This window comes from Acipenser ruthenus, chromosome 51, assembly GCF_902713425.1.
Source record: "Acipenser ruthenus chromosome 51, fAciRut3.2 maternal haplotype, whole genome shotgun sequence".
Taxonomy (NCBI): Eukaryota; Metazoa; Chordata; class Actinopteri; order Acipenseriformes; family Acipenseridae; genus Acipenser; species Acipenser ruthenus.
In genome coordinates, this window is record NC_081239.1 from 1,791,487 (window position 1) to 1,819,276 (window position 27,790).

The window sequence follows — 27,790 nt, forward strand, 5'->3', positions numbered from 1 at the left end:
TAATATCATAATATTTCAAATTGCTCTTTAAATCTTGGCTGTTTTTTTCCACAGGATAGAAGGTATCAAAACGGATTCTCTGTGCTGTTTTGGAGCGTTAGGTTTATTGTTCACTCTCTGATTAATGTGGCTTGACTGGGTGCCAGCCAGCCAGCCAGCCTCCCATCTATTTTTGCCCTCGCTCACAAGCATTCCTCCACCAGTTCCCTAAACAGGAAGCCCCCTGATTGCGTTATTAAGTAATAAACTCTTTTGCCCACCCAGAACTAGTTTCATCTACAGGCCGGCTATTTTCATGTCTGTCTAATTAGGAAAGATAAAAATTGCACTTACGTGACGACTTCTGCCAAGCAGAAAAAAAGTCTTTCAACAGACAAACGTTGATGAATTCTGTAAGCTGCTTCCCAGCATAGTAACACTTGTCATCATTGGTTTTTTAAATACAGCTAACAAAATAATTCCAGTAAATCTTACACAATGCTGTTTGTATTACCATCGCTTTGTAGATCATCACATTTTCCTACATGGAAGAGGCTCACGTTGTGTGAATCTATTTTTTCGTTGCATTTGTAAAGAACGAATCCCACGCTCTTAATTTCTTGATACGACTTTACCAAGTTGAACGATAGTATCTGCAAGGAGCGTTAGATAAATATTCTTCGCTGACAGCTTCAAATAAATCACCATTAAAAATAAAAATTCTCCTTTACCATAATGTGTGCATTTTTCAAATAGGAAAATCTGAGACCTACAAAATGATGGCAGTATATACGAGGTAAGATTTACTGGAGTTATTTTTTTTAGCCTTGTGTACTTTAAGTTTCATTCACAGTAGCCTGTGTATAAATTAACAACTTGGTAGAAGCGTGAACTATCGCAGTTTTTTCTAACTGCTTAAATGCACTTTGTATCATGTTCAGTTTCACTGGTGACTTTTGGAAACTCAGGCGTTTAAAGGACTCTTCAATAGAGTTCTTAGAATCATGTCTGATGTTCCGCTGATACACCACAGCGTAACCATTAAACCTGTCCCCCTGCAACACTCTTTAAGAAATACAGGACCTCTTTTCTTAGCTCAATGTTTTTTTTCTGTGGGGCTCTGGACTCTTGACCGGAGGGTCGTGGGTTCAATCCCAGGTGGGGGGACACTGCTGCTGTACCCTTGAGCAAGGTACTTTACCTAGATTGCTCCAGTAAAAACCCAACTGTATAAATGGGTAATTGTATGTAAAAATAATGTGATATCTTGTAACAATTGTAAGTCGCCCTGGATAAGGGTGTATGCTAAGAAATAAATAATAATAAAAAATAATAATGGGATGGGACTGACATTGATTGATAAGGAAATGGACGAATGAGATGGGGCCATTTGGCCCATCTATGCTTTTTCAGTTCCAAGCAGCTGATTGATCTCAAAACGTTGCCAAGTCGGGTCTTAACGGATCCCAGTGATGCTGCCGCAACAGCATGACTAGGTGACCCATTCCATCCCCTCACCACTCTCTGTGTGAAGAAGCGTCTCCTTCCCTCTGACCTTAGTCTGTCCCCGCTTAATTTCCATGCTGTCCTGGTTTGTGTGCTTGAAGTCTCGGGTTTGTCAACTCCGTTTAAGTTGCTTAAGACCTCAATCAAGTCTCCCCTAATTCCTCTCTCCCATTCAGTGTACCACGGCCCGGTATTGTTGATGTTATTGTACGTTTATATAAGCATTGAAAACGGTTGTTTTGATTGAGATGGAGCCTCTACTGCAGAACATTGAGTCTGCTCGGGGTTTGAAAACAATTAGAGAATACTTTGCCATCAGTGGGTCTCTAATGGCTTGGGGTCTGCTCTCTGAGGGGCTGCGATTAGGGAGGGAGGGATGGCACGCCGGTCACGATTACAAACAGATCATCAATCATCCGCTGTCACTGGTAATGAACGCTCTGTCCTGTGAAGTCTTGTGAATATCAGGGGCAGTGAATGTAGCCTGAGGTCTGTCTACACACCCACAGCAAGCACATCTCAACCTGGATCTGGGAGTCTCTGCCAACTTTCTCACATATCTTCCTTAGGTGATAGCGAAACTGGTAGAATGAACTCGTTTGGCTTCATAAAGTCGAATGAAACCCGCTGAATAATGTTACGTTAACATGTTGAATTGCACACCGCTTCGTAGTTTTCTATATACTGAATGAAAAACTGACCAAAAAACTGACATTTCGAAAAATACTACTGTACTACTATTATGGCTTCCGGTAGACTTTTGCGATATCATTTTGTAGTTTCTTTGATTACATGATGTTAAATAAAAGATCTAAAATTCTAGGTGATCAAAACTTCTGGCCAAAGCTGTAAGTTATTACTTTGAAGAAAACATTGCTTACTACAGTTACAGATACTTCTCAGGCACAGTTTACATTTTCCAGCGATAAAAACCGTGTTCATGTGACAGGTTTGACTTGCACTGTTGAAGCGCTTTGCAAATTTCAAAATGATGTGTTAGCTGGAGTCCTTTTAAAAAAAATAAAAATGTAACAAAAAGTAATTTCATTGTATAAAATGTAATCCGTTACCTGTATGAAAAATAAATCATTACAGTTACAATACAAGTTACTGAAAATTGTAATCGGATTACAATAACGCATTACATGTAATTGAAACACAGACCAGACAGTAAAGCACTCTAATGAAGGATCTATCAGCCAATCAACGGGCTGAATCGAATTCTCTGTGCTTTACTATGCTTTGCTGTGCTTTTACCATGGGGTAGCAATGCAGTAGACTTTGAGAAGAGGGCTGGTTCATTATCTTCACTGTGCTTTTACCAGGGGATACCAATGCAGTAGACTTTGAGAAGGGGGGCTGGTTCATTATCTTCACTGTGCTTTACTACACTGTGCTGTGCTTTTACCACAGAGTACCGCAGTAAACTCTTAAAAGCAGAAGGCCTGATTAATAAGCTTGCCTCAACCAAGAGTCATTAGGAACGAGCAGGCTGGGAGAGTGAAAGAAAATGGAATTCAAACCACAGGAAGTAAATTTCAATAAATCACCAGAACTTGACAACTTTTGGGAAGGCAAAAGGCCTTTTCTCAGCTGCCTGTCTCCACAGTACACAGCCAGCCGATGCGATAGGGAGCAGGGAGAAAGAGGGAGGCAGACCCAGAGAAGATCCCAAACCAGAACGCCAATTCTGAGCACAAACTGGAACTACAAACTGGGATCATTTTGAAACCGGGCAGCTGAGTCGAGTGGGATTGTTTTACGGCACAGCTTGAGAATACAACAAAACAGCACTTCCTGGACCTGCGATGGAAGCAGTTTGACGGTTAAATGATCATTTGGACTCTCTTTGCACAGCGCAGATATAAAACTGCAAACAGCGGGGAAAAAATGGATTCGATTTTAACTCCAGATGTTGTACCTTTTTTGCGGGCAGTACCCTAGTGTGCAGTGATAGCGAAACCTTTTTAAAATACTGGATTCAGTTAATATTACTGTTTTGCGGGTATTTACCCTGATTCCAGCTGACTCCATTATCCACACTTTCCAGTTAACAAGGGAATCCCGAGCTCTTTCCGGCGAGGTGCAGCGAGGTCAACGCTTCGTCAGGGTTAGAAATGGCCAGTTTGGGATTGGAAGTCGTCCCACGGGACCGCTCGCTCTGACCGGCTGCCCAAAGGACTCCTATAAACCTCCACTGGCTTGCGTTGTCTTGGTGAGTTTGTGGAGCAAACAATTTACAGGGCAGCAGTGTGGAGTAGTGGTTAGGGCTCTGGACTCTTGACCGGAGGGTCGTGAGTTCAATCCCAGGTGGGGGACACTGCTGTTGTACCCTTGAGCAAGGTACTTTACCTAGATTGCTCCAGTAAAAACCCAGCTGTATAAATGGGTAATTGTATGTAAAAAATAAATAATGTGATATCTGTATAATGTGATATCTTGTAACAATTGTAAGTTGCCCTGGATAAGGGCGTCAGCTAAGAAATAAATAATAATAATTTGAATAGCAATGAAATATAGACTGCAAGCAGCTCCTAGTGAAATATAAAGGAAGGGACTATCCTGCATTGGGCCTATAAAAGATGTAGTATCAAATAACCTTTTTTTTTCAAATTTGAAAAGTCCTCTCTCTATTTCATAACTAAAAAAAATGGTCAATGTTGCCTAACAGTGAGTTAACCATGTGTTTCTTAGTAAACACAGAAACCAGGGCCAGAGGACACAGCTGGACATGAAGTGGGGACTTTTGAGAGGACAGGAGAGTGGAAAGGGTATGGGATGTTTGTCTAAATCACTGGGATCCTTTAAGACCCGAGATCAGCCAGTTAATAAGAACCGGACGAGTGCAGATGGGCCTTCTCTCGTTCTTAAATGATCTTATTTAAGTTGTGAATTCCTGAGCTCTGAACCTTTTAAAAGCTGCAATAATGATAGCTTGATAATCGGAGTGTGTGTGTTATTATTTGAGTTGTTTCCAGAATTTGGAATCTGATTTGATCAGGCTTTGATTCCACTCGGACATACAGAGAATCAATCAGGTTCTGCTGAATCACTCTTAAATAAAAAAAAACTTTACACATTAGAAAGGAAATACATTACCGTTTTTTATATGTGTGATCAGTTAGGAAAGTGTAATTGATTTACAATCTGTCAGGTTAACAGCTATTTTTTGGGGTGAAATTATTAACCCTCGTTTATACAAACGGTATAATTTTTTCAGACTTGCAGCATAACTAATATTGAACAACTTAGACAAAAAGTTAACTTACAAATAAATAGTGTCCGTTTTTACTGAATAAACCCTGGGATTTACAAAAGCTATAGGTCTGTATTTACCAATTCTCATCCAAAAAGTGTCTCACTCAAGCGTAGGAAATTAGCGATTACACTAAGAAAATCTTTACATCCGGTACATACATTTATTTGAAATTGTTATAGTGTAATATGGGGCTGTCTGGTTAACAAACTGAACTTACTCATTGAATGCAATGTACATTTTAGTATGGCAGTGTAGTACTTTAGATTGTACTCACTGGCGGCAGAACCGCGGGGGCAGGGGGGGCACTCACCCCCCCCCCCCCCCCCCCCATGAAAACACTGGGGGGGCGGGCGGAAATATGTTTTTGCCCCCCCCAGCTCTGAGTCGGAGCTTCCCTTTAACCTGAAAAAGATTTACAAGAAGACAGGTCAGGTTTTATAACTCCCCTCTAAACCACAAATTAATAGTTTTTAAATCAGCGAGTAAAGTGGGTGTGAATTTGCATGAGCGGCTTCAATGAGTGCGTTTAATATGGGTGGAGAGTCTATCAGGATAGCATCATAACATGTATTAAAACCGTATTGCTTGAAATTTTACATGGTAAACACTATCAATCGAAACAGCGCGATTCCGTCGTTGGAGAATTCTGCAGTCACCCGCACTCTTTCACGTTTAACCTTGGCGGTTGGAGTTTCTATTTAATATTTCTTCCTGCTTCACACAGTCCTGCGCAGACAAGTACAGCAAATCAGCAAGCTGTTAGAGTTCTGATTGATTGGTCCTCCCAGGAAGTCATTCCCGCCCCCCGGACAGGTGTGTGCTTTTAGTAAGTAGTTAGCGAAACAATTCAATTCCTTTAGCGACAATTCACACTCACTTCACATGTTCAATAAAATCAATGAATTTGCGGTTAGAGAGGAGATGAAAAACCTCACCTGTCTTACAGTGTCCCCGAATTATGGGGCCTGTTGGCAACCCTACCTCTGAATGTCGTCAGTGTCAGCAGCAGCGATAGCAGCTAGTCTCCGGTTTGAATGGCAAGATGTAGAAATCAAACAACTGGATGCAGACTGATTACTTGAATAAACTTCACGAACACGCTGTGAACACGTTACTGAACAAACAGCACGATCAGCACTAACACACGCAGTCTACTGGATATTTTTAATTTAATTATTACCACTTTTTTACTTTCGCAAATAGATTTTAGCACCTGCTTTCAGCTCTTAAACAGTTCTAGAGTTCAAGTTAGCTACAATATTTTATAAGCAATTTGAACTGTGCAACTGTTTAAGAGCTGAGAACAAGTAAAAAGGTCTAATTAAGTAGCTGATCAGTTCAATTCAGGGTCTAGTTCAGTAATTGAGAGATCGGCTGGAATGAAAACCAGCAGACACAGGGGGTCCCCCCAGGACCAGGATTGGGAAGCACTGCTCTAGGGGAATCACTTGATCACATGTGTTTCTGCACAGACAGCATGAATTCAAGCAAAAACAAAGCCTGCAGCAGCAAAAAAAAAAGGTGTTTGTCGGTGCTGTAGACCATGCTTGAAATACTGGGAAATACTATAAATGCACTGGATCAGTCTACAAAGTTTGCTGGATTTGTTTTTTTGTGAGCGATTTACTGTAAAACATTTCTGCTTATACATGTGTATAAAATTGGCATTAAAAAAGAATGCTAGTTATTTCACGTTTCTGCCATTTCAGTCGGGAGTGTTATGAAATAAGAATATGAAGCGCTGTTTGTGACCCATTTTTAACCTTCATAATTATGACAATAGAACTACATTTCTGCGATTTTTTTTTCATGCTTTGGTCGCAACTGAGCTGCATGTTTTCAAAGATCTCGCCGAGATTTATGTAGGGCTTTAATTATTTTCAGTATTAACTCATGAATTGTGTTTCGGTGGGAACCCTAAAAATAGCACAGAGGAAGCTTCGCCCCCTAATCGTAAAAAGCTTCCGCTGCCATTGATTGTACTGAATATAAAAACATTGTGTTAGTGTTTAGAGGGAACATGAAGCCACTGTTCAGGAGACCAGGTTTCAGGCCACTGCACGCCACACCAGGGGTGACTTGCGGTTTGATACAGCGACCTCAGACTAGGTCACCTGGAACCAGGTTTCAAGCCGCTGTTCCTGAAAAAGTGGCTTTATGTTCCCTCAGTTTGACATTTTGTTCTTTGCACCTTACACCATGAACATTCATAAGCCGCTTTCACGGTACTGAGCCATCTCAAAAATTCTTAAATTAGTACTGTCGCTATTCCGCTAACGAGGAGAGCAGGGCCCCGAGGGGGTGGAGTGTGTTTAGGGCTACACTCCTGAGTGAAATAAACACCAGGGAGTATTCTGTTTATATATTCAATCTTTGTAATGGAGCTATTTTTAAACCTGCATGTAAACAGCTGATATCAGATGATTACTTTCCTTTGATCAATCTATGCATTTGCTGAGCAATGCAGCTTAATTCGGATGAGTGTGATTCACCTCCCGTTTGGATTTAAATGCAAGAACGCAAGATTCCAAAATATGATGCGACGTAGAGCCAGAAAGTGGTACATTATCAGAATGTGGTACATCATCAGAATGTGGTACACCGTCAGAATGTGGTACGCGTGCCCGTTTAACGCCAGAAAATGGTGAGCTGTGATTGGTGACGGCACAAAACACTACGAACAAGACAAACTGTTGTTCACCCACAAAATCGGATATATGTTTACCATTTTAGATAACCCAGTTTGTTGCTCAGTCATCAGTTAAAGTCACATACATTTGCTGAATTGTGAAAATCATGATATTATAAAGAACTTTAAGGGCCAAACTCAGTACGTCGTACCCAGTTCAGACGGGTGTTTCCGTGTTCTCTGAGCTAAAATCATTTGTGCATGCCCGGGCAAGCGCAGTACGAGGTGTACCACATTTTAACACGTACCACAAAATAACACCACACCAGTAAGAATTCATGTGCGACAGCCGAATATGAAAAAGTTATCCGATGCTAGGCATCCCAACGCTTTGTTGTATAAAATTAATTAACATACTGATAACAAAATATATAAATACATAAAAAAAAAAATTCAAGAATAAAACAATCCGATTCAACCAGTGTTAAAACTGTGCATACTTATTTAATATTCATTTGTCACTTGAAAACAGTAGAAAATATTCTAATAAGAAGTTAACATGTTATGAAGCCGAGTGCCCTGAATACAAAACCCTAGCCATGTACACTACAGGCTGGCAAGACAACAAACAACAGAGCTGGGACAAGTTCAACACACGGCCCTTTAATTGGGCAATTGCATCTACCAATCCGTTCCACTCAGGCATGGCCAGTTCAAACACAGAGCTGAGAGACCGGGCCGGCTCTCTCCTGGGAGGGTAGGAGTCAAGAGTTTACTATGAGGGCAAAACAACGCCAGCCAAAACAAAGAAGCAAATGCTCTGGAATCAGCGACTGCAGTTTAACCCATCCCTTCCACAGCTGCGCGCTCCCATTGCTGCCCGTTCTGTGCTCGTAAAACCATTCTAATACAGCATTATCAAGGTACTTGGTCTCCGGTTTTTATTTTAGAATACATCAGTTTATTAAAATCAGTGAAATCAATGTCTTTGCCAGTTTTGCAGGTAAATATCAGGGAGACGGTCAGAAAAGCAGCTCACCTGTTTCTTCTACTCTCTGTGAGTGCAAACCATGTGAAGCTGGTGCAGTTAACACCCCATTGCTTCTGTATTAGAACACCCCATTGCTTCTGTATCAGAACACCCCATTGCTTCTGTATTAGAACACCCCATTGCTTCTGTATCAGAACACCCCATTGCTTCTGTATTAGAACACCCCATTGCTTCTGTATCAGAACACCCCATTGCTTCTGTATTAGAACACCCCATTGCTTCTGTATTACAGCACCCCATTGCTTCTGTAGTTCTGATTTGTTGTACAGTTGTTTAAGATCCCTAATTAAAGCACAAAGTGGTCTAACATTTTCACACGAGTTTCTATATCACTGACTACTGACTGAAAATGTTTAATTCTCACAGGACCGAGCAGGTAGGTATATAAAGAATATAAATGAAGGTGTTACTTCTAATACATTTGCACTCTACTGCACTTCCAGGTGTGAACCCAGGGGTGTGCAGTAACTCCACATGCTTGAGTGGAAATTGGAAAACACTGACCTGTGTCTTTTGAACAGGAGTTGACAACCCTGGAGAATACAGGGCTTTAACTCAGCACAGAAACCAGGACCAGAGGACACAGGCACAAATGAAGTGGAGACAGACTTGAGGGGATGGAATGGGTTACCTAGTCATGTTGTTGAGGCTGAATCACTGGGATCCTTTAAGACCCGACTTGACAAAGTTCTGACATCAATCAGCAACTATTATTATTAGTATTTGTTTATTTAGCAGACACCTTTATCCAAAGCAACTCCCCTCACACTGCAAGCAGGTTTGTGCAGGTCTCAGTGTGGACAATGGGTAGTCAAGCACCGTACTGTTAGTTTATTTAGCAGACGCCTTTATCCAAGGCGACTTACAGAGACTAGGGTGTGTGATCTATGCATCAGCTGCAGAGTCACTTACAACTACGTCTCACCCGAAAGACGGAGCACAAGGAGGTGAAGTGACTTGCTCAAGGTCACACACAGCGAGTTAGTGAGCGAGCCGGGATTTGAACTGGGGACCTCCTCCTGGTTGCAAGCCCTTTTCTTTAACCACCAGACCACACAGGCTCCTATAAGGAACCAGACAAGCTTAGATGGGCTGAGAGGCCTCCTCTCGTTCATACATGCTCTTAAATGAGCCCCTAGACTATTTGCCAGTATGTGACACTGTATGAACCAATATGGTCTGCAATATTAAAAACAGGGAGTAATATATAGATATATATATATATAATTTATTACTTTTCTAAATGTGGCTGTTAGTTTTTCAGCGCTGTCTTGTTGTCTGTGTTTGTAAGGCCTGCAACTCCAAAGGAGCTAAGAGGCAGAACTCTCAAAACCAGAAGGAAACTACGTGCAATATTATAAGCCATGTGGCTGCAGAAAGAATGCTGTCTGTAAACAGAATGCTTCGAAACGGTATAAAAGTGGTGCAAATGTGCTGCCATGTGTTACATTTTCCTGTTGGCATATTTGAATACCAGTATGGTAAATTTCATAATATTACATTAGTACACAAGACAACAAATGCTTTATAGTTGCTGCTCATAGGATCCAATGACTTGAAATAAAATATACCGGGCTGGTAATAGCGTTGGGGTATATGCACGCCTGTTGAGTGGAGCAGTGTGGAGTAGTGGTTAGGGCTCTGGACTCTTGACCGGAGGGTCGTGGGTTCAATCCCAGGTGGGGGACACTGCTGCTGTACCCTTGAGCAAGGTACTTTACCTAGATTGCTCCAGTAAAAACCCAACTGTATAAATGGTTAATTGTATGTAATATATATATATATATATATATATATATATATATATATATATATATATATATATATATAAATAATGTGGTATCTTGTAACAATTGTAAGTCTCCCTGGATAAGGGCGTCTGTTAAGAAATAAATAATGAGCAGTGAATGCGAAAACTATTTACATAACCAAGACTCGTATTATCCAGCCGACAATACTGGTGCTGTCACTAAAGAACCCAATGAAAGCTGCTACTACTAGCTAATTGCATTTCTACCAGCTCACCACAAGATGGCGACGTTTCCACTTGTCCAGCTCCAGATTTAAGTTAGCTGAACTGACAGCAGTCATCCACACCCTGACCACCCAAGTGAACCTCATTTCCAGAGTCACATATCCGCAAATTAACATTAAACCCTGCAGACCCACAGCAGCCATTGTACAACCCGCACAAAAAGCATGCCATGAAAGGCGCTATATAAAAATAAATTGATTGATTATTGATCATTGGTTATTTTAAAATGATCTAATTTGCAGCTTGAATTAATGTCAACGTGCGGGTCACTTGAGTGGTCTGAGTTAAACTGGCGATTTCAATTATAGAGGTGTACACTCAAGGGTACACTCAAGGGTACAAGTGAAGGGCTCTAGGACCCAACGGGTCCCTGTGTCTGCCCTGGTCTGCATAGGCAGGACTTAGCTGTCCATCTTCTTTATTAATGGGCTGTCAAAAGCAAGCCTGCCTCAGACAGAGTCTATTCTAAACCTGCTATCATCGAATCACCTGAGTTCTCTAAACACTAAGAAGTCCTGCAAAAAAAAACGACTGCTGTAATTTCTTTGCAACGGATTGGAAAACTTTTTAAAACTTTTTTTTACAAATGAGCGAAAGAACAGGCAAGAAAAGGTGAGTGACATTGAGGATTTTTCTAATATTTTAATAGCTTGGAAGGAATGGATTTAAAACAAAACAAAAATAGTTTATTCGGTCAAACGAATACATTGTGAATGGTCACCTCTTAAAAGTACTAAATCCGTTTTGCACAGCATATAAAAAATTACAGTGTAATATATATATATATGGGTTAATGTATTATAAATGATTGTGATTTTGATATTGTAGACCGAAGCAATATCAGTTTAAATACCCCGGGTTAATTTATTATGTAAAAGAAAATTGATAAATTCAGTGACAAACGTTTGCACTTGCATTTGTTATTACATTGAGAAATACTAAAACAAACCTATTAAATTCAGTGATAAACGTTTTGACAAGCAGTCTTTATCACATTAAAAAAACACTAAAAGAAGCTTTATAAATGCAGCGACAAACTCTTGGAAGAGAGAAGTCGCTTTTAATGTCGAAGATTGTTTTTGTGTGTGTGTGTGTGTGTTTCCAAATGTCTCCAGAACTATTGAATTTAGAAATACTAAAATAAACTTAACAAACGACAAACGTCTCGACTAAAGTTTGTAAAGTTTATTTTAGTATTTTAATGGATGTCTCATAGTTATTGATGATATTTTTTCTTATTTTTGATTTTACTCAGTTTTAGGTTCGGTGCCCTAAAATGTATAAACCTGATTTTTTTTTTTCAGAACTCGTTTCACTAAATACATATTTTTATGGCATGCGGTAATATTGTATAGTCGGAGCTGGATTAATACAGAGCGTCTGTAATGTATAGATCATTAAACGTGACCCTAGTATCCTCTATGAGAAAAACAGAAATGATCGAAATAGTTAAGTGATATAAAGTACCTTTATAACCGTTTAGCATTGTAAAAGCACCGGAAAGTGTAATAAAGCACAGCGAAAACAATGTGTACAGTACCGTAGAGGGTAAAGCATAGGCAAGCACTGTCAAGCAGTTTTTAAACTTTCTTCATTTACATGATCATTTGGTGAGTACAATACTAGTTGCAAGCTTTCTACAGACTCAAATCTAACAATTTGAACTTGGAAAAAAAACATCTCAATAAATACATTATTATTATTATTATTATTATTATTATTATTATTATTATTATTATTATTTATTATTATTATTAATATTTATTTATTTGGGAGGGGTGAGGATTGACTCGAGGAGGGGGGAGGATTGACTCGAGGAGGGGTGAGGACTGACTCGAGGAGGGGTGAGGATTGACTCGAGGAGGGGTGAGGACTGACTCGAGGAGGGGTGAGGACTGACTCGAGGAGGGGTGAGGAGTGACTCGAGGAGGGGTGAGGACTGACTCGAGGAGGGGTGAAGACTGACTTGAGGAGGGACGAGGATTGACTCGCCAATTTTTTTACCCTGGTTTTTCTCCCCAATTTAGCATGCCCAATTATTATCTGTATCCTCGGCTCACCGCTCGCAACCCCCCCACCGACTCGGGAAACAGAGGCTGGAACACGCGTCCTCCGAAACGTGCTCCTGCCAAGTCGTCATTTTTCGCACTGCAGATCCACAGCAATGCCACCAGACCTATAGTGCCGCAGGTCAACACAGATCTTGCGGCTCCGCTGCAGAGCCACAGGCGCCCTATCGGCCACAGGGGTCGCTGATACGCGGTGAGCCGTGGATTCCCCTGCCGACCTAAGCCCTCCCTCCCCGGGCAGCGCTCAGCCAATTGTGCGCCGCCCCCTGGGAACTCCCGGTCACGGTCGGCTGTGACATAACCTGGATTCGAACCTGCGATCTCCAGGCTGTAGGGCACATCCTGCACTCCACGTGGAGCGCCTTTACTGGATGCCCCACTCGGGAGCCCCAGGAGACCTACATTTTAAAATGAGTGTCCAAAATAAATGAAAACGTGCTACAATCATTACTGCAGCGGATCATGTGAAATAATTTGAAAGCCAAATATATACCAAGTAGTAGTATTAAAATTCATTAAAAACACAGCAGGACAAAAAAGTGCTAAGCAAGGGTTTTAAAAAGTCTTGCATCTTATTAGCACTACAATCACACGTACCCTTTTTCTTCTGTTTGAAATACTGAAAGAAAATGTACGAAGGAGAGGAGGCCGTTCGGCCCAGCTAAGCTTGTCCTAGTAGCTGATTTATTAAAAATAAATCGCAGTGATTCAGCCTGTTATGTGTGTTCTTTATGATTATTCATCTCTCATCATCTTACTAAACTATTCCAGTAAAAAATGCTTCTAAAAAAGCACGGCTGACTGAGGAAGTGAGGTGGGGGATATATTTCAGTGATGCACAAGCTCTAGCGAACAGTGCTTCTCATGGGCAGCGCAATGCTAATATGCTTCCCCCACCCAGATAATTATACATAGAGAAACAGAAAACAAATGATATAAACTGAAGCAATACATAATCATACAGAGCACACAAGAGAAGATAGCCTGTAAGGCATTAAGTATTAAAAAAGATGTACAAAGATCTGACCAAAAGTCTAGCATCACCCTATATTAATAAAGCAAATAAATTCAATTGATTAGAAGTTATTTGAAATCGAAAAATGATTTCCCCCTCTTCGTGGTTGTTTTTTGCATGTGTGTGTGTGTCTCAGTATTTTGGTAGGGTGCTTCAGTACAGCTGTTACGTCAGTATGCACCAACCAGAACACAAGGTGTAGAACACAGAGTCCATATCAGAGAAAGAGACACGCAGCAGAGCATTCGGTGTGTCACAGATAACAGCAGCCCCTCCCTTACACACTGCGTGCGGGGGGATCCGCTGACGTCACTGAGACTTATCAGTGCTGAGCGGGACCATCTGCTCAGGGGGATAGAGGGGGTTGTTATTTTACTGGACTGGGGGGAAGAGAGGGGCCAGGAGTTCTACTGTAGTGTTGTGCCTCTTTATCGTAACATCAAACACTCAATCAGAAACTTTGAGGTTAAACAAAACTGCACAGAAAGTATAAAGGCAGCTTCAAAAACATCCGGCTTCTCCAAGTCTGTGTGCTTGAAACGCATCCAGATCTTCCATCCATATCAATTAAAACAACAGTGCTGAGTTTAGAATGCTAAAAGAACCTGATTACATTCAATCATATATTTCCACCAGACTTTGGCTTCTAGTGGAAATGTTTGTCATTGAATGTGATAGGCTTATTTGCCTATTACAATCGGTTTACTTTCCCCTTGCTGTTTTATATCGTTCTGATTACTCCTTTAGCGAGCATCGAGATGCCTTGAGCTAGTCTGTAGTGCCGGGAATGAACAGCTTTCTCATTCGATTCAAGTCATGTGACCGTGTGACCTTTCAACTCTCCCAGCTCCACCCGCTCCTTGTCTGTATAAATAGGTAGGTGAGGCTGGCAGAGTTCAAAGGTCACACAGCCACATGCTATCAGAGAACAATTCAAACTTTGGAGAAACCCAGGACCACTCGGAAAGATTAGAAACACCATCAAATAAGAAGGAGGAAAAAAACAACAACATAATGTTAGAGATCTCTATAGAGGCTACAGGTTTTTTTTAAATGTCACCAGGATGTGATGTCATACACTCAGGATGTGATGTCTGAAACAGTTACAGCAGAACCTCAGAGTTACGCACACCTTGGGAATGGAGGTTGTTCGTAAGTCTGAATTGTCTGTAAAAAAAAGTCTATTAAACGGTACACAGACAAGAGGAAGGGGGGGTCCAAAAACTGAGAGCCGCTGCTCTAAACAAGTTGATTTGAACAGTTGTTGGCGTCCTGTTTCTCTGAGACCTTCCTCTGGGCACAGAAAGCGGGTGTGTTTAGGGTGCTGTTTTGTGGAGCCCTGTCGCGTCGCTGGGTATTTTTAGCATCAGGCTTCTTCACAAGGTCGCCGGCAAGCTTTTCATCCCCGCACTTCCTCATCAGCTCTCCCTTCCCTTCGGTATTGTTCTGCATTGGAGAACGCTTTCCTGAAATCAGGCGGCTCTGCTGGAGATCAGGAAGCAATGCACCATACACGGTTTTAACTCTCATTCAAGTTAAAACGCAAAATGTTACCTGAAAATGGTGCCACAAAAAGACTTGATTTGAGTTACTGGGATTACAAATGTCTTCAGAGCATAAGAGCATTAGAAAAGGTACGAACGAGAGGAGGCCATTCAGCCCATCTAAGCTTATTCGGTTCCTAGTAGCTGATTCATCTAGAAATGTATCAAGTTGGGTCTTAAAGGATCCCAGTGATTCTGCATCAACAACATGACTAGGTAACCCATTCCATCCCCTCACCACTCTCTGTGTGAAGAAGTGTCTCCTACCCTCTGTCCTGCGTCTCCACTTAATTTCCAGCTGTGTGTCCTCTGGTCCCGGTTTCTTAAAGGTTCAGGTTAACTATGCCAACTCCTTTGAAGATTTTAAAGACTTCCGTGAAGCCCCTCCTATTTGCTCCAGGCTAGATTCAGGTCTGCCATCTTCATAACTCATTCCTTTAAGCCCCGGGATGAGTCTGGTTGCTCTTCGCTGGACTCTCTCCAGTTTTAATTCAGCAAGCCTTTAAACGCAAGCACCTCCTTATTCTCTCCAAGCCAGAGAGACTCTTCCGTCCTCCACACAGCCCCTGCCCCTGCCCTGTGAATCATTGCCGGTGTTTCGATGCCTGAATCCCTGTGTGTTCCTCTGCAGGGTGTGCTCGGAGAGGCGGAGAGAGAAGTCCCGGGCCGCGGCGCAGAGCCGGAGAGGCAGGGAGAGCGAGATGTTCACAGAGCTGGCACTGCAGCTGCCCCTGCCCCACAGCACTGCCCTCCACCTGGACAAGGCGTCCATCGTGAGACTGACCCTGAGCTACCTGCGACTGCGAGCCCTGCTGGACACAGGTGAGCAAAAGAATCCCAATGGCCAGCCACCAGCATGGCACGCTTTCTATTATTCCTACTTAATTGATCTAATAATTTGTTCAATAAGACATGCTTAATATTTTCAAGGTCTTTTGCAGTGGATGATTTCAGAAATGCACTTGATTTAAGGTACTCTACCTATAAAACATTTTGAAGCCTGGAGAGATGTGTTAAATGTGTCCAATTAATCAAACAATTAGGCCAATTAAGTAATTGAGCTCGGGGTGGAACAAAAGCCAGAAGACGGAGGTTAAGAGACTTGCTCAGGGTCACACACAGTGAGTCAGTGGCTGAGCCGGGATTTGAACCTCCTGGTATTAAACCCTTTTCTTAACCACTGGACCAGCAAAAGACTGAAGTGAAGTGCTGACCCATATTAAAGCTGAGCACCACGAGACAGAAGTGACCACTGTCCTATCGTGCAGCAGGTGCAGGCGATCGCAAGGCGGACAGTGAGGACAGAGACACAGTCCCGGGGGCGTCAATAGAGGGGTTCCTGCTGCTCATCTCCCAGAGCGGCCACATCGTGTACACCTCCGAGGCCGTGGCCAGCCACGTGGGCATCCACCAGGTACCACGCACTCGCATCACCTAGAATTTTAGGATCATGAAATCAAAGCAACTACAAAATGATATCGCAAAAGCCTACCGGAAGCCATAATAGTAGTACAGTAGCATTTTATGTTACATGGTAAAGCATAGGGGAGCACTGTAAAGCATATGGAAGCACTGTAAAGCACAGAGAGGTATGGTAAAGCATAGGGAAGCATTGTAAAGCACAGAGAGGTATGCTAAAGCATAGGGAAGCATTGTAAAGCACAGAGAGATATGGTAAAGCATAGGGAAGCATTGTAAAGCACAGAGAGGTCTGGTAAAGCATAGGGAAGCATTGTAAAGCACAGAGAGGTCTGGTAAAGCATAGGGAAGCACTGTAAAGCACTGAGAGGTCTGGTAAAGCATAGGGAAGCATTGTAAAGCACTGAGAGGTGTGGTAAAGCATAGGGAAGCATTGTAAAGCACAGAGAGGTCTGGTAAAGCATAGGGAAGCATTGTAAAGCACTGAGAGGTCTGGTAAAGCATAGGAAAGCATTGTAAAGCATAGAGAGGTCTGGCAATTAAAGCAAAGTTAGTGTGCAGATTTACCTGGTAAACTTATTTTCTTCTTCAGGAAGCAAACCCAACAGTAAATGAAGATGGAAGTTATTCATAAACCTTGGCATACCTGTTGTGATTGAGTTGGACCAGAGAATGCAATGATGATATTGAACTTCTAGTCAAAATGTTTCCTTTCTTTCAGTGTTTCTCAATTCTTTTGTTTCAGATGGAGCTTATCGGGCAGAGTGTTTTTGAGTTCATCCACCCCTGTGACCAGGACGAAATGAACGAGGCTCTGAACTCTAAGCAAGGTACCTGCTTTACACCGGCTGAATTAGAAAGCAGAACAAACCCAATACAGCCAGCCTCAAAAAACTGTCAACCACAACGCCAAACACGGGCTCAGTTTCACTATCAGACACAGGGCATCTCCCAGGCAGCTTCCCCTGCTCCTCGCGTGAAAAACTCTTTGGATTTGAGCACCCTGGGAAAACTATGTGTGTCAAAGAGATATCTTACGCTTTCATCAGTGTTGTGAGTCAAGACTGAAATAAACTGAGTCAAGCAGACCAGCGTTTCAGCTAGTGCCTTCATCAGTGTTATTGAGGTCAAAGTACAATAAACAAAAGTGGACACACGTCTTTGCTTCATGACTTTTCTTCAAGGTTTCCCTCAGTATTTCCAGGGTTCAAGCCTGATCAGTGTTGGCGTTGTGTTAGACTAGGCTCGTGCTCACAGGCTGTGTCGGGCAGTATCTGAACCTTCCCTTTCTCTTCTCCAGAGCCCTCAGTGGTGGGGAGAAGGCGGGACTGTGACTTCTTCCTGAGAATGAAGTGCACTCTGACCAATCAGGGCCGCACTGTCAACCTCAAATCAGCTTCCTGGAAAGTAAGCAAACAAAATCAATTTTAATTCCCATGTAACAAATCAACCAATCACAGTTATGGATCTGTGTATCCTGTATACTGATGAGGAGGTGTGCATTATATGTACCTCATTACTGTAATCTGATTACATTTTCAGTAACTGTGGTGATTCCTTTTTCACACAGCTAACTGAATCTTGGCACGGATTACATGTTCTGTGAAAAATAACTTAGTTACTTTTAGTTATATTTTAAAAAAGCACTAAGGCTAACGCACAGCAAAATCAGAAAGCGCTTCCACAGTGCAAGTCAAACCCTACACGTCACACGACCGCGCTTTTCAGATCATCCTGCTAGAAAACAGCATCAGAGGAGGGAGGGAGTGGCTTCGATAGCTGGATCTTCAAAGAATATTTCCAGCTGCAGCCTGACCAAACCCAAAACAATATCTCTGTAAAATGCAAACTGTGCCTGAGAAGAAACTGTTTGGAACTGTAACTGGTTAAGTAACTCTAGGTAACTTGTAACTGTAACGGATTACAGTTAAGTAACTGAGAGCTCGGGGTGGAACGAAAGCCAGAAAACGGTTTGACCCCCCCTGGTTTAGAGACTCCAGTCAAGTTGAATAATATAGTCATTTCTTAGTGTTTTTGGTATACAGTTTCCGTGACAGTGTGATATCTGTGTAATAACTCTCCCTGCTCAGGTCCTGCACTGCACAGGCCACTTGAAGCTGCCCTGCCCCTCACAGACCCCCTACGGGACCCCCAAGGGCTGCCTGGTCCTGCTTTGTGAGCCCGTGCCGGTCCCCAGCAGCAGTGACTGCAGCCTGAACCCCAACACCTTCCTGACTCGACACAGCATGGACATGAGCTTCACCTACTGCCACCCTAGGTCAGTGCGACCTACTGTACCTTAAAGGTGCTTCTTAAACGCGGGGTGCCTCCTGCAGTGAAAGACCTGCTCCCGATTGAGATCACTGACACAGAACTGCTTTTCTGTCCAGGGTGAAGGATTTGCTGGGTTATGAGGAAGGTGAGCTGCTGGGACGCTCAGTGTATGAGTTCTGCCACGCTGTGGACACGGACCACGTCAGGAGGACTCACCACAGCCGTAAGGACGTCCATTCATCCTTCATTCATCCATCCATCCGTTCCTTCGTTCATTTACCAACTAGACCAGCTGTTCTCAAACTTTTTTCTAGCTGGGCCGCCTTTTGAAGTGACTTAGGTCTAGCGTGGCCCCTCTGTGCACAAAATCCATTACTGACGTAATATAAGAACATAAGAAAATGTACCGATGAGAGGAGGCCATTCCACCCATCTAAGCTCGTCCGGTTCCTAGCAGCTGATTGATCTCAGAACTTTGTCAAGTCAGGTCTTAAATGATCCCAGTGATTCTGCCTCAGCAACGTGGCTAGACAGCCCATTCCATCCTGTCTATTTCCAGTTAATTACCAATTGTGTTCTCTGAACCCGGTTTCTGTGTTGCGCTCAAAGTATTATAAAAGTAATAATGAATCTATGGTGTGCATGTCCTATAGAATTAATTTTGCTTCATAAAGTCGAATGAAACCTGCTGAATAATGTTAAGTTAACATATTGAATTACACACCGCTTTGTAGTTTTCCATATACTTAACGAAAAACTGACAAAAATGTGACGTTTCAAAATCTAACATGAAATACTGTATTACTATTATGGCTTCCGGTAGACTTTTCCAATATCATTTTGTAGTTACATGATGTTAAATGAAAGATCTAAATTATGTTCATAAATGTCTCAGTCCTAAAATTCTAGGTGATGCTAGACTTTTGTCCATAGCTGTATTTTTCTGTCTGCAGTGCTCAGTAAAGGCCAGTCCTCCACCGGTCTCTACCGTCTCCTGGCCAAAAGGGGCGGCTACGTGTGGGTGCAGACCGACGCAGCGGTCATCTACGACAGCCGGAGCGGTCAGCCACAGAGCGTGATCTGTGTCAACTACATCCTGAGGTGAGCCACTGTGCAGCCAGCTTTACCAGCTCCGAGTCACACTGAACTCTCTGCCTCTACCCTGTCCAAGTACAAACTGCTAGGTCAGTTTACCAGTCTACAGCTGTGGCCAAAAGTTTAGCATCACCTAGAATTTTAGGATTGAAAAAAAAAAAAACTATATGAACAAAGTTGATATTTTATTAAACATCATGCAATCAAAGAAACTACAAAATGATGTTGCAAAAAAAGTCTACCAGAAGCCGTAACAGTAGCACAGTATTTCATGTTGGATTTCGAAACGTCACATTTTTCAATTGTCAGTTAATTCTATAGACTGGTGCAAAATTTTTGGTCATAGCTGTGTATCTCTCTCCCTCACCTCAGTGGTCGGGAGGAATCGGAGGTGATTTTCTCATTGGAGCAGACAGAGTCTCTTCTCAAGCCCCGCCCCTCCGTCGCCACGGCAACACCCGACGACGCCCACCTGCTCTTCACCGAGCTGTGGGAGGAGCCCGATGAGCTGGCACGACTGGCACCCGAGCCTGGCGATGACATCATAGCGCTGGACTTCGAGAGCAGCGACAGGGGTGAGAAGATATCTATATATGAGTTTACAGTGCTCTGCTTTCAAAATATACATGAGAAAGAACTTGATACTAGAACCAAAAGAGGGAATTCGCAGCCAGTGAAATAATAGAAGGGAAAACGTTACGCCCAACTGTGCAGAATAACGCTGTAATTCTGTCGAGGGGTTCTGCTGACATATAAACCACGAGAGCGCAAGCTGGAGTGATTTATCAATTTCACCAAAACCCAGGAGCTGGCACAAATTAGCTATATACATCACTTAAAGATACAGCAACCAATTAGCAAAAGATCATAACACAGTGTTTTAGGGAATACTACAAAACCTAGTTATAAAATTCGACCATCGCTGTGTTACCCAAAAGCTTTTCCTTTACTGTGTTGAATGTTTCTTTCACCTTGCGTTATTATTATTATTATTATTATTATTATTATTTATTTCTTAGCAGACACCCTTATCCAGGGCGACTTACAATTGTTACGAGATATCACATTATTTTTACATACAATTTCCCATTTATACAGTTGGGTTTTTACTGGAGCAATCTAGGTAAAGTACCTTGCTCAAGGGTACAACAGCAGTGTCCCCCACTGGGGATTGAACCCACACACTGCTGCCCTGTTATTAAGTTACTGGGGCTGTTTGTGTTTTTATTTTGGATCACATGATGTCCCTTTTAAAGTTATTCTTAATTAAACTCCTGGAAAAGCGTTGGTTGTGAAACAAGATCTCTTTTAGTTTTGTTTTTTTTCTCCTGTAACTTGAATGAGATTCTGTTTCATTGGTAATGTAAAAAAAAGGCAGCTCATTAATGTTCAAACCGAACACAAAAAAGCAAGTGAACTTAATTTGATTTAATTAAACGTAATTAAGAGAAATCCATTATTTGCAAAACAGGTTTTCTGCAACAAGTCATTAAGATTTTGAATCAGTGGGGGAAATCAATTTAACTTTTTGTGTTCGGTTTGAAATAACAGTAAGGAGCTGCCTTTTTACATTATCAATGAAACAGAATCTCATTCAAGTTACAGGAGAAAAAAACAAAAGTGATCTTGTTTCACAATCAGCACTTTTCCAAGAGTTTAATTAAGAAATGGAGTCGGCTCAAAATAACTTCAAGGCGAAAACCAGCACTCCAAGACCAGTGCGCTGAAGAGCTGTCTGGCACTCTGTGTTGCAGAGTTGGAGCGGTTTGATGTCCTCCCGGTCTACTGGGCTCCCCTGGGGTACGGGGCAGAGCGTTGTGGGACACAGACCTCCTCCCCAACCCCCTTCAGGGGGTACCCCAACCAGGGGTCCTGCGAGACGTCAACAGAAAGCTGCAAGGTCACTTCCTTTTCTGTAAGTCACTGTGGAGCAATTGGCATTGAGATCTGCCTGTCTGTCTGTCTGTCTGTTTGTACAGCCATGCACCTGTCTGTCTGCCTGTCTGTCTGTTTGTACAGCCATGCACCTGTCTGTCTGTCAGCCTGTATAATTAAGAAGTTGTCTGTCTGTCTGTCTGTCTGTACAGCCATACACCTAGCTATGCATCTCTGTCTGGCAGTCTGTATAACTAAGAACCTTTCAGTCTGTGTGTATGTCTATCAATCTGTATATTTCCGCACCGGTCCATCAGTCTGTATAGTTATCCATTTGTCTGCACTCGTCAGCGATACAATGTGGTTCATTTCATGAAAACTTTCTAAATGTAAAAGTGCAAAGTTCAGCAGTGTTTGAAAATTCACATCCAAAAAAACGGAGGATCCCACCGCGCCGTGTTCCCCTGTGCAGGATTCCGAACCCCCAGAGGAGAACCCACACAGCCAGCCGGTCCTGCTGATAGAACCCATGTTTGAGCCGAGGGAGCAGAACCAGGATAAGAGCCAGGTACAGTACAGCTGCTCACACCTGCATCCCAGCTGGAAGGAGCTGTTTGATCGTAGCCTGCAACAATGTTTGCTTCAAGCACCGCTGCATTCATTAAAGGTAATGATACCAAGTGCATCAGAAAATCTACGAACGAGAGGAGGCTGTTCAGCCCATCTGAGCTCGTCCGGTTCCGAGCAGCTGATTGATCTCAGAACTTTGTCAAGTCGGGTCTTAAAGAATCCCAGTGATTCTGCCTCAACAACATGACTAGGTAACCCATTCCATCCCCTCACCACTCTCTGTGTGAAGAAGTGTCTCCTACCCTCGGTCCCGAGTCTCCACTTCATTTCCAACTCCTCCGCTCCTGGTTTCTGAGTTGCTCTTAAAGTATTGGTTCAGGTTAACTTTGTTCACTCTTTGAAGATTTTAAAGACTTCGATCATGTCCCCCCCTGATTCTCTGTTGTATGCTGAATAGATTCAGTTCTTTCAGCCTAACTTCGTACGGACCTACGACCTGGATGTATAAAAGTGCTCAGTGGTTTCCTCCAGTCGTGTTGAGTGTATTTCTCGAGAACTCTGTTGTGTCAGGTCTGCGATAGAAAGAGAAGAGAAATGATTAGAGATAGCCACCGAACACTAATAAACACATTGAAAGTCATTCAGTCGAAAATAAAATAACACACAAAACGCTGACATAATAACTACGTGTTGTGGTTTAAATGTTTCAGAATGTTTTGTCATTGACATTGTGAGTGAGCTGCACTGCAGGGTTCTTGGTGTAGTTGCTGCTGATAGATTCCCATGGAAAGATGACTTGTGATACTATAACTGCTATAACTGTGTGTCTTTCCTTTAGGAGGACTTGAGTAAGCTGGACTTGGAGACCCTGGCTCCATATATCCCTATGGACGATGAAGACTTCCAGCTGACCCCCATCAGTGAGGGGGCAGAGGAGTGGGGTTCGGGGCAGGGGGAGGTGGGGGAGGCCAGCTGCTTCACTCTCCCCTCCCTGGAGCTGAGAGAAGAGCGGTACACAGCCCCCACCTTTCAGGGGACCAACCTACCCAAACACCCCAGTTTCGGGGGCCCCCTCTGCCCCCAGGTTCCCCCCAGAAGTCAGCAGCGAGGGGTGCTGTGGCCCTCTGACCCCCCTTTCAGCAGGGCTATCAATGGGACCCCCCAGCGCCCAAACTGGCTTCAGCAGACCCCCTGTTCTGCAAGGACCTCTACAAATATCACACTACAAGAAACCAGGTACGCACTAGCAACATTGCCACTTGTTCCCCTTTAAATGAGCTAAAACCAAGTCTTCAAAATCTATTTATTTTCTCTTATTAGTACCAGCAACATGATTACTGGTTTATATATTTTTCTTCATAAAAACAAAAATAAACTCCTGTGTCTTGCAGGAACACATTGGAGGAGTACTTCCATGGAAACAGTTGTCGGGTGAACGGAACACTCAGCCTTAGCAACAGCCTGAAGAGGAGACCGCAGAGTTCTGTGTTCCAGTCCAGCCAGTCGAACACAGAGGTGCGTTGAGCAGCAGAGAGGCACACACCTGAGCGGGGGGCAGTGTCTTACTTGAGGACCAGGTCTGGTCTAGGCCTTCAGTGTTTAAAAGTACAGTCACTGCAGAACTACCTTTTTCCTTCGAATTTAAGATGCCCTCAAATTTAAGATGCAGCCCAAATTTACCACCCTCAATTTGAGGAAAAAATAAAACATCAAATAAATATGCATTTACAAAGATACAACCTCAATTACGCTGTTGTACAAAACTGACAATTCAAATTCAAAGGAATACGGTATTTAAACTACAAGCAGCACAAATATACTGAAATAAACTGCTCAGATAACAACACCAATGAATAACATACTGCCTGAGGTTCATGTTTACTGAATCGCTAACCGTTTAAACCGACTAGAGCTTCAATTTGAAAGTACAGTAGTGTTGAGAATAGAGAACAAACGCTCCCCCCCAGTCATTCAGCACGGTTAGTAAAATAATCATATTTAGCTTCCCACTGAATTTGTGAGACGGATTACTCATTAAAATCCTCAGCATATTTATAAAGAGGAGACAATGATTCAGAGATATCAAGATATTTAAGTCAAGTCCGGTATCAATGTGTTTGTGTTTCCTCTGGCTCCAGTGCACTTGTGAACATCTGGGGGAACCAATCCACTGGAAGAGAATCAAACTCCCTCTGAGGACCAATCAAAACACCGCCTGCATTCCACAGACAGAGGGAGACGCCTGCTGGTGGAGCTCAGGTACTGCACCCTCAAACTTGCACAATCAACAGCGATACAGGAGAGGCATCTAGATGAACAAATTTAGAGAATTTATCCAGTTCAGATTAAACTTGCTTCGGACAACCGTGAGCACAATTTACTGAGAGTATCCAAATCTGTGACTGTGATCTGTCTATCACACTTTATTTAGAGATCTACTTATCCAATTGCGATGAAAAGAGGCCACTTTTGTAGGTTGCACACTGTTAAAGCCTATAGCCTAGAACAAGGAGGAATTGGAGGAAGCTTCATTGGAGCCTTTAAAATCTTAGTTGATCTAGTTAACCCTGGCCTTTACTTGAAGCGCAGTACAGAAACCAGGACCAGAGGACACAGCTAGAAATGGAGACTCAGGACAGGGGGAAGGAGACACTTATTAAGTTTTTTTCATGGAGCGCCTGTATTGTTGCCCAGGTCAGACCCCTTGTCATTGGCAGACAGATCAGAGAGGCACCGTGCCCTGGGGGCCGTGGGCAGGAGCAGCTACAGCGGGCACGGCTGACCACTGCAGTGCCACCCAGCCACCAGACCCCACTCCCTGGAAACCAGGTGGGTTTCAAGCAGAACGGGGCAGAAACCTGGCCAATGAAACTCCATGTCCTCCAATGTGAAGCGTTACACGCGGGTCACAAGAATGCTAGCTTCAGATACCGAATGGGTGGCATAGAACTAGGAACAGGCTCTCCAACAGAAAGAGAAGGTGTTGTAACAGATTCATCGCTGTCAGTAAACTGATAGTGTGGATGAGTAATCATACAGGCAAACAGAATGCTTGGGTTTGTAAGTGTAGAGCACAAATCCAAGGAGGTCATGCTGAGGGTGTATAATGGACTGATGAGCCTGCACTGAGAATACTGTGTCCACCACAGCACCAAAGAGACATAAGAACATAAGAAAGGTCTGGGAACGAGAAAAGGCTTGTTCTTCTCTCTCTGCTGAATTTCAGGTAATTACATTGTGAGACATTGTGGCCCTGGAGAGAATCCAGCGAAAAAGCAACCAAACTAGAATTCCCTCTCTGTCTGTCTCTCTCTCTCAGAGCTGTCCTCCTGTCTGCTGTCCAGTCCTGCTGACCGCTCTGTGCTGCCGGTGCTGACCCGCTGGGAGTGCGAGGTCAACGCCCCTCTGACCGCTGCGTCCCGCCTGCTTCACGGGTCCGAGATCCTCAGAGTGCTGGACCAGCTGTGTCCAGACTGACCACCGAGATGGCGTGAATCACCACGGCAGCGTCAGGACCACCAAACAATACCACTGGACGTGCTGGAAGACCGAGCAACACTTCTTCCAAAATAATAAGCAGTATACGTGTTTAGCATCATGTAGTATTTCAATCCTATAGTATATCGGTGTGCCGGGGGTAAGAGTGCAGTCTTACCTTATAAAAGTTTACAATGGTAAATGTGCATGGTAATTCTGCAGTTTTCCCCAATGCATTTACCACACTTTAACATTGTTTACCATTGTATGCTTTACTATACCTCTCTAGGCTTTACCATGATTTCACTATGCCTCATCCATTGTGCTTTTGCTATGGTGGACTTGAAGCATGGAGATTCCTAACTGCCAGCCCCACCTCCTCTCTGTTCTGTATGCACGTGGTGTAGGTGGGGTTGGGAGAGTTAAACGCTCACATGGTCATATGAATTGAAATGAGAAAGGATGTTCAGTCCTGGCAGTTAGGATTCTCCAGACCAGATCAAAGCAGCTCTAAGGCAGGTACAGGCAGGGTTAGAGAAAAATGATAAGAGATTAATAATGGAGCAACAGAACTCAGAATTAGGACCACAAGAGAATAGTAGGGAAATATATAAAAAAATAAATTAAAAAAGAAGCATTTAAAATGAAGCTAATTACTATCTAATCTCTTATTACAATTACTGTAGGCTGTGTGATTTCACTATAGATTTGATTATAGAAGACATACACTACACAACTCTATACAGTATACTGTAGGAACGCTTTTAAGGCACAGCATACAATATTATCATGATATTACACTCCTCCGGTAAAGCAGTGTGCACGTTTATTAGACCACCCCATTGCTTCTGTATCAGAGCACCCCATTGCTTCTGTATTAGAACACCCCATTGCTTCTGTATCAGAACACCCCATTGCTTCTGTATCAGAACACCCCATTGCTTCTGTATTAGAACACCCCATTGCTTCTGTATCAGAACACCCCATTGCTTCTGTATCAGAGCACCCCATTGCTTCTGTATTAGAACACCCCATTGCTTCTGTATCAGACCACCTCATTGCTTCTGTATTAGAACACCCCATTGCTTCTGTATCAGAACACCCCATTGCTTCTGTATCAGAACACCCCATTGCTTCTGTATTAGAACACCCCATTGCTTCTGTATCAGACCACCCCATTGCTTCTGTATTAGAACACCCCATTGCTTCTGTATCAGACCACCTCATTGCTTCTGTATTAGAACACCCCATTGCTTCTGTATCAGACCACCCCATTGCTTCTGTATCAGAGCACCCCATTGCTTCTGTATCAGACCACCTCATTGCTTCTGTATTAGAACACCCCATTGCTTCTGTATTAGAACACCCCATTGCTTCTGTATTAGAACACCCCATTGCTTCTGTGCTTATGAAATCAAACCACTGGAACTGAACAGCTTGGGAAATTGTCAAAATAGGCAAATTAGTAACTGTCTAATTTAATTGATGACTTTAATAAGCCACACATGCAATTCATTTAAAATAGGAACACAGAGCCACACATGGTAAAATGCAGGATCATTTTTAGAAGTTGTTCAAGATGACTAATTAAAGCACAAAGCGGTCTGACATTTTCACACGAGTGCCTATTGCTTCTATATCACTGATTACTAAGCGGAAATGTACATTCTCACACCCAGCGGTTTCCATGCAGGCAGGTATAGAAATGGTATGAACGACACATCTTGAGGTGTTCATATAAACATGCACGCTGCTGTAGATAAGACATGGATTGTGATTTTTTTTTACTTTTTTAAAAAAATCAAAGTCTGTTTTGAATAAAGGGATCCTGGCAAATTAAATAATTCTATTATAATGATATGTGGTTCCAGTTTTGGTTGAAGGCTTCCTTTGGGAAAGTCCGCCCGTCCCTTTGGCACCTTGTTCATTACCCTTCTAGCTGCTTTCCTAACAATCGAGGAAGTGGAACAGGAACTGCATGAAACTAAAGCAT

At 42.8% G+C, this 27,790-nt stretch overlaps 1 protein-coding gene across 4 annotated transcripts; it reads left to right on the forward strand.

Annotated features, from left to right (window-relative positions):
- Window positions 1-2,891: 2,891 nt before the first annotated feature.
- LOC117962993 (hypoxia-inducible factor 1-alpha-like) lies at window positions 2,892-26,431 on the forward strand. 4 transcript variants are annotated; one of them, XM_059015921.1, is made up of 16 exons: window positions 2,892-3,700; window positions 15,719-15,909; window positions 16,356-16,501; window positions 17,252-17,336; window positions 17,807-17,913; window positions 18,597-18,784; window positions 18,897-19,003; window positions 19,734-19,881; window positions 20,248-20,450; window positions 21,630-21,790; window positions 22,223-22,318; window positions 23,159-23,556; window positions 23,712-23,835; window positions 24,459-24,579; window positions 25,015-25,149; window positions 25,640-26,431. In XM_059015921.1, exons 2-16 carry the CDS (start codon window positions 15,789-15,791, stop codon window positions 25,795-25,797), a joined length of 2,298 nt encoding a protein of 765 aa, XP_058871904.1. In that variant the 5' UTR covers window positions 2,892-3,700; window positions 15,719-15,788; the 3' UTR covers window positions 25,798-26,431. The 4 variants fall into 4 exon arrangements, with proteins under 4 accessions (XP_058871904.1, XP_058871906.1, XP_058871903.1 ...); XM_059015920.1 differs by lacking the exon at window positions 2,892-3,700 and adding an exon at window positions 10,635-11,071; XM_059015923.1 differs by lacking the exons at window positions 2,892-3,700; window positions 25,015-25,149 and adding an exon at window positions 10,633-11,071.
- The last annotated feature ends 1,359 nt before the right edge of the window (window positions 26,432-27,790 follow it).

Excerpts from the sequence above, each read along its gene's own strand:
- LOC117962993 (XM_059015920.1), top strand. The coding sequence starts at position 11,046 with ATGAGCGAAAGAACAGGCAAGAAAAG. Across the intron at positions 17,337-17,806 it reads GGCTCTGAACTCTAAGCAAG|AGCCCTCAGTGGTGGGGAGA; the intron begins GTACCTGCTTTA and ends TCTCTTCTCCAG. Across the intron at positions 17,914-18,596 it reads TCAAATCAGCTTCCTGGAAA|GTCCTGCACTGCACAGGCCA; the intron begins GTAAGCAAACAA and ends CTCCCTGCTCAG.